Below are 6,907 nucleotides of genomic sequence, written 5' to 3'. Positions count from 1 at the left end.
CGTACTTGTTCTGTGTGGGATTTGGGACACTGCGTGGTGCTTTGCGTAGGCTTTGCTCCATAGCTTTCTTGAGGTCTTTCATGGCAGCTCCCTCCATCAACTTGTAATCGAGACTCCGAGAAGTAGAACCCATCGATGATGATGAAACTAGAAGTTTCCTTATATTACTTGTCTCTTCTTCCATGGAGAGACATGTGGAACAGCACAGAAGTATGAAAATAGAAAGAGCAGTCAGAGTTCTGAAACTGATCATCTTCAGGGAGTAGTCCAGTAGGGTGTGGTCCGTCAAACAATCATCAGATGTTTATATAGGGCTGGGCCGGGATACAGAAGACCATACGCGCATAAGGTTCACTTCACGTGGTGCGAGGTGGCTTTAATTGAAAGGGTAATTTGGTAAAATCGAATTTCAACTAAAAAAATAATATTAAATATGAAAGATTGAAATTTGAAAGGGTGATGGTTTAATGTGGACTGGACTTGGACAGCCCAACCGCCCTAAAAAAACAAGGGAAAGGTGAAGGCCATGTGGGCTGGACTTGGACCAACCGACAGCCCAAAAACCCGATTCATGTCCCAGCTCTCGGAACTCGAGATTAACGTTGTATAAAAGCCCAGCTTCATGTCGGCTTTGTTTTTGTCTTCGTGTCCTAATCATATTGGGAATCCTATTAATTCTCTCTCTGGGTATTCATTCCCTCCATTTATCTAAAACGCTTTCGCTCGTTCTAATAGATTTGCAGGTTTTTCAATTCTTGAAGATCTCATAGGCTCTGTCACGCTATCTGTCTCCAGATTTGTCGAATTTCGTGGCAATTTTTGCTTGGTTTCTTGGTCTCGTTGTTTTGATCTCATAATAGAGCTTCGATTCTGGCTATTCTTCGCATGGACTACCGAGTTTCAGATAGCAGTGGTATTAAGTTCTTTCTTCTTTTTGATTGAATTGTTTCATGTCTGATTCTGCCTTGACTTATCTAAGTTGAGTGGAATTCGTATATAAGGATTTATGGTGTTTTGCATTGTTGTCCGTTTGACAATGATTGTTTTAAGGGTTTAGGGTTTTTTGTTGGGCGATGGTTTTTTCAATTAGGAATGGGTCACGGGTTTAATTACGAAGATTGAGTTCCGATGTACTTTAGCGTTGTTTTGTTTTGTCTATTGGTGTTTTACCGGGGTTTTCTCTTATTAAGCTGTGCAATTACTGGGTTGGTTGAAGTGTTAGTATGATTTTTTGGGCATTGTTTTGGATTGTCTCCCCTTTTAGACGACTGAGAGAATTGATTGTAGGCGGAAGGAAAAGGATTATTTAATCTGGGTGATATGAACGTTGGTTCTTGTTAGTAAATTCTGTTAGTTTGATAAGGATAATTTAGGTGTTGTTTACATGTTTGTTTACTTGGTAGTTAGTTTTAAACAGAATTAGCACATGTCTTGCACATTTAGCTTAGCTGGCAGCAGTCAATAGACTACTATATTAGAATTGAGCTTGTTCTTGACGAGGTAGATTTGTGAAATAACAATTGAACAGTTACTTCGTCTTCCCTTTTGCTCTATGTGTTTTCATTTCCTCTTTCCACCGCCATTATCAACCTCGTGTTAGGTTAAGGTTTGAAAGGGGTTCTGACACTGGGCACTTGATTTTTTGGGTGAAGATTGATTTTCTTGAACTACCATCACCATGCGAAAGATAGATGCAAATGCATTTCCATCAGGTAATAACAAGTACATATGGAGATCCAGCAGGTGGTTCATATTATATGCTTGAAACGTGATATAAGATTGTTTGTGTGGAGGTTTGAGATCGTAGAAAAGGGACTATTATTCTGGACTGCTAATTTGATAGTGGAACTTGAATTCTGATGTAAAAACTTTTTATAGATGTATATGCTATGGAGACAGCTTTATTTTTATTCAAGAAGAGGGTTTAAAGCTGCTGGGCTGTTTTTTGCTTAACCCTAAGAAGCAAGTTCCCCACGCCCAAATCACCAAAAAACTGTTTTAATTGAAGTTTTTTCTATCGTAATGTTCCTTTACAGCTCTCGGCAGGGAAGGACTCAAGTATTCTTACTTGAGTAGATCATTTATGGCAGGCATGGAAAGACAACTATAGCCTTACATGAGTAAATTATTCACCATATCTCTTTCTAGTAACTTTGTTTAAAATGACATAACCTATGTAATAAAAAATGACACCCTTCTTTACCATCTTAGCTCGTTTAATTTTTGTCCATCTTTTGTGGAATTATATGCTAATTGCTAAGTTAATATAACACATACTGGTTAGGAAAACAATAATGCATTTGGCAGCAATGATTAAGTTACTTGATCCGAGGTAGGGGTCTCAATCACCATGGGAACAGTCAGATAAACCTGTGTACACCTGTCCTCTCCAGCTTGCAGTATCGCAGGGAGTCGGGGACATTGTGTATTGAGTTTTACTTTCTACTCTCCTTTTTCCTTTGATATTTGATGTGCCATTAATTATAAAGAGTTTACTAGTCAGGTCTCTGACTGAATCTCTTCAATGCGAGTTGCCATGAGGTACATATATAGTTTTGTCTGCAACTGCAGGCACTGATGATGATCTCCCTTCATCACTTCAAAATAGAATTTCAAGAAGAGGACATGTGACCGGAAATGGAACATCTGGGGTACGTTCTGCCCCATATTCTTTGCACAGCGACATGGAGGCCCAAATTCATGTCCTTGAGCAAGAAGCTTACATAGCTGTCCTGCGTGCCTTCAAGGCCCAGTCTGATGCCATCACCTGGGTATTTTTCTTTGCTTTTTCTTTGTCTGCACTAGTTTTTGTACTCATTATTCGTTGATCAGGTTTGATGTCCCATATACTAATTTCCTCAGGAGATGGAGGGTTTGATAACTGAACTTAGAAAGGAATTGCGCGTATCTGATGACAAACATCGAGAGCTTCTAACCATGGTCAATGGCGATGAAATCATCCAAAGGATAAGGTTAAAATTGTTTATTAAACAGCTTTACTTTTGAAAAGTTGATAATTTGTGAGAATTCCTTGATGTTTCTTCTAATGGCTTTATGGGTTTTTCAACTACTAGGGAGTGGAGACAAGCAGGTGGGAACCAAGCTGCCAGGTTTAGTGCCTCTCAGCCTGTCCACGAGGTTATGCCCAGTCCTACTGTTTCAGCTTCTCGCAAGAAGCAGAAGACATCCCAATTGGTACCTTATACTTGTTCTAGAACCTCTATTTGTTAGTCCCTGCAGGCATCATCTTCAGCTGCAAATCAAAGAACTGCTTTTGGAGGCAAAAGCCTAGTCCAGAGTGTTTATTATTAATGATAGAAGTGTCAAATTATTCAGTAAATTGACCATTTTTTTGGCTTTAACTTCATGTGCAGGGTCCTGGTATATCCTCAAAGAATTCTGTGCAATACCCTTCAACAGGTTTGGCAGCAAATAGACGCTTCATGGGCCATGGAACCTCTGGTGCTTTTATGTCAAATGAACCTGCTGAACGGGCAACATATGGTCCATTAATTGGAAGTAAAGTTTGGACAAGATGGCCCGAAGACAACAACTTCTATGAGGCTATTATAACTGATTACAACCCTTCTGAGGTATGCTCAAAGATTACAAAGTGGCACATTAGACTCCCTTTAAGCTTGTTATAGAACAAGGCATGTTACTGATAAACAAAGTTTTGGCCGTTCATCACTTGGCAAGTACCTGCTGGTGGAACAATGCTTTTTGGACCCGTTTACTATATTTTAAATACTATTATTATGTTTTAAACATTATGGGTAGTTGGGTTTCAATTGTGATTCTTTAATCAATGGTTTTCTATTTTGACAACCCAAGGTGTATTGGTCTGATAGATTATCTGTTCAGAGATGTAATCATGTTTGCATCTTTTTTATGCCTATATTCCTATCTGTTGGATTCTCCTGTCATTATCACTAGATTTTGTGTTCTTTTACAGGGCCGGCATGCCTTAGTCTATGATATAAATACAGCATCTGAGACCTGGGAATGGGTTGATCTCAAGGAGGTAAGATTTAGGGTCTATTTCCATGACTTAATATATTCATGGATCCTGGTACTTTTGCACAGAAGTCTATTGCAGTTGCTTTGCATAAAAAACTTTCTTCTTATTCTTCAGTGCCTTATTAGTTAGTAGAAGGGTCCTTTATATAGAGATCCAAAGTTCTAATCCTATATGTAATTTAAAATACTTCTACTTCTAATTTGAAAAGAAATGGTCTATTACTTCTAAGAAGAAAAGACTTCCTAGTTTAATAAGAACGAACTAAAATGGTAAATACTAAAGGAAATTCCTATATCCTAAATACTAAAGGCTTCCTGCATCACATCAAAGTGAAAAAAAAACCGACAATAAACTTCTGGAGACTGCTTTGCCATCATCCATCAAATCCAAATGAGGGTCGGGTGTTGGAAGGGTTGGGAGTAGGTTTCTTTATTACATCTGGCCGTTATCAAGATAAGTGGTGAATTGCGGTGGTATAGGTTGTAAATTTGGGCATGCCAATTGTCAAACCAAGAAGAGTTCTTGGTGATTAATTGATGATCTGCCAATATTTTATCAACTGACCTTGCCAAATGTGTGTTTTTCTTTCGGAATGGAGGAATTTTCCACTTGTTATGTAGATAACAATATACACTTATAAGCCATGTATAGATATATTTAAGGGTTAATAGGAGACAAACAGGTTACGAGGTTAAAAACGGTTGCTTTTGTAACCTTCAAGATTTTACTTTTTCAATTGCCTTGATGTTTCTAACTCATGTCATCATCCCTTGAGGAAAACCTTGGGTATTTACTTAATCATAAAAGGAGAATGGGCTGTGTTCCAGAAGATGTCAGTGTCTTTATTTTTTGTTTCTTGTAGTCACTAGTAGCTGTTTGCATTGACACTGTATCCTTTATTCCAAGATAGCTATTTATTGATGGTCCTCGCTGAATTTTGCTCATGTTTATCGATTGTAATATTTCCTTTCCTAGTTTTGTATTCGATACAAGATAATATTATTTCCGTGTGACCTCAGATCTCTCCCGAGGATATCAGGTGGGAAGGTGAGGGTCCAGGCATATCTCATAGTGGGGCCCTTGGGCTGGAAGGCCGTGGGATTAATAATCCCATGAGCCGTGATCGCTTTATTCCAAGTATTGGAAGAGGAAGGGGGTCCTTGAAGGAGCATTCAAAAATAGAATTTCGCCCGTCACAGAATGGTGTTCCAAATAAAATGGCGGATGACATTGAATTACTAAACACAGAGACACTAGTAAGAGAGGTATGTATGGCAGATTTTAGCCAGTTGATTTTGTTATATTTTCAGTGATTTTCATCCTCGTCATCTTAATTTTGAACAGGTGGAGCAGATCATTGTTTTGAGTGTTCTAGATCCTCTTGAGCTTGAGAAGGCAAAGAATATGCTCAAAGTAAATCATTGTTGCACCTGCTTGACATTTCTCAGTTGTTTCTGCGTTGATGGTGTTGTAACTTGACTGCCTTTTGTGATGCAGGAGCAAGAACATGCACTTATCAATGCTATTGCAAGGCTTGCAGATGCTTCTGATGGTGACAGTGGTAATATATATATATATATATTGCATGGTGGTTGTCAATTGTTATACATGGTGTGGGTGATTTAATACAAGGGGTCCACTGCATGCTCAAATATACACAAGGGTCCCCCTTATGTCCATTCCCCCCCCCCCCCCCCCCCCCCCCCCCCCCCCCCCGCTCTTTAGATGTTTATTAAGTCTTAGGTTATGAGGAGAGCATGCTAGTTCATTGAATTGAGAAGTGAGAACAATTGTTTAAAAGATATGGGTCAGCTGTTTTAGGGTGGTAACAATGGAGAAACATTTTACTATTCTGAAGCAATGAAAGCTAATGGTGGCATTTTCTTTTGTTTTTGCATCATTATAGATGGCGAACAGCCTTTTTCAAACGGGTGATGGAACGGAGAGGTGCAATGTAGTTATATGAACCCTGCGGTTTTGGGAAACAGTCGAGGTTTGTATCATCAGGATTGGGATGGTTGAATTGAACAGATGATGGCTTTGAAGCTGGTAATTATGTTGTGGGCCTGTGGCGGTCGTTAAGCGAGCGCTTATGGTTTCAGAGTTGGGTGACTGAAAGTGAGCACCAAATAAAATAACCAGCAAAATGATGATGATGATCTTGATGACGTATTCTGTTTCTAATTCTTTTTGAGGTGGGAAGAAATATCTGCTTATTTCTCGATGCCTTTTTCATTCGGACATTGATTGTGTACTATACTGGCAACTGGCACCCCTTCTGAAGATACAAAAAAATCTCATTTTCCCTAATGAATAAGTTCAAACCCAACTTGCCTCCTTTTGGGAGACACTATTCAAACCCCCTATTTTAAACCCTCCCCTAAGTTGTCATGTCATGTCTCCTTTTTTTCTTTTTTCTATTTTTTTCAATTAATATATATCAGGTCCTATCTCACTCACATACACACATATATAGACAGTCCCGTTCTTATGCGGGATGAATTTGCGGGATGATTTTGCGGGATATAATAACAACCGTTGGATCAATCTCACGGTGTAACAAAAGTCAAGCTTTTATCCACTTTAACTTCTCTCTCTTTGATCTATTCTCTGTCTCTCTCTTGTGTTATCCCAGCTGCAGCCTGCAGCGCCTCCTCCCTCAACCGATGGCCATAGCCTCTCTTGTCTCTGTCTCTCTCTTGTTGCTTGTTTTCCACTTCTCAGTATTAATCAAAGTCAGTTTCTCAATTATATTCTTGTTATCATCACTTTTACAGAAAACAAGTGCTTGGGTTGTTTAGATGCTGGAATGAGAGAGGAAGTCCAATTTTGGTACAGGGTAACCCCAGAAAGCACAAGAATATAAAATTCCAAAGAAGACGATTG

At 39.0% G+C, this 6,907-nt stretch overlaps 1 protein-coding gene across 4 annotated transcripts; it reads left to right on the top strand.

Annotated features, from left to right (window-relative positions):
* The first annotated feature begins 643 nt into the window (after positions 1-643).
* Positions 644-6,380, top strand: LOC119995293 (protein EMSY-LIKE 1-like). 4 transcript variants are annotated; one of them, XM_038841755.1, is made up of 11 exons: positions 648-913; positions 1,653-1,712; positions 2,572-2,771; positions 2,863-2,972; positions 3,075-3,195; positions 3,375-3,593; positions 3,956-4,024; positions 5,041-5,286; positions 5,366-5,434; positions 5,519-5,582; positions 5,928-6,380. In XM_038841755.1, the coding sequence occupies exons 2-11, from the start codon at positions 1,679-1,681 to the stop codon at positions 5,954-5,956; spliced, it is 1,161 nt and encodes a 386-aa protein (XP_038697683.1). In that variant the 5' UTR covers positions 648-913; positions 1,653-1,678; the 3' UTR covers positions 5,957-6,380. The 4 variants fall into 4 exon arrangements, with proteins under 4 accessions (XP_038697684.1, XP_038697683.1, XP_038697687.1 ...); XM_038841756.1 differs by lacking the exon at positions 1,653-1,712 and having other exon boundaries at positions 644-913; XM_038841759.1 differs by lacking the exon at positions 1,653-1,712 and having other exon boundaries at positions 650-913; positions 2,609-2,771.
* The last annotated feature ends 527 nt before the right edge of the window (positions 6,381-6,907 follow it).

Source organism: Tripterygium wilfordii, chromosome 3, assembly GCF_013401445.1.
Source record: "Tripterygium wilfordii isolate XIE 37 chromosome 3, ASM1340144v1, whole genome shotgun sequence".
Taxonomy (NCBI): Eukaryota; Viridiplantae; Streptophyta; class Magnoliopsida; order Celastrales; family Celastraceae; genus Tripterygium; species Tripterygium wilfordii.
This window is presented reverse-complemented; position numbering and strand designations above follow the sequence as displayed.

Coding starts and splice junctions, on each gene's coding strand:
- LOC119995293 (XM_038841755.1), top strand. CDS start 1,679: ATGCGAAAGATAGATGCAAATGCATTTCCATCAG. Junction 4,025..5,040: donor AATGGGTTGATCTCAAGGAG/GTAAGATTTAGG, acceptor GTGTGACCTCAG/ATCTCTCCCGAGGATATCAG. Junction 5,583..5,927: donor TGCTTCTGATGGTGACAGTG/GTAATATATATA, acceptor GCATCATTATAG/ATGGCGAACAGCCTTTTTCA.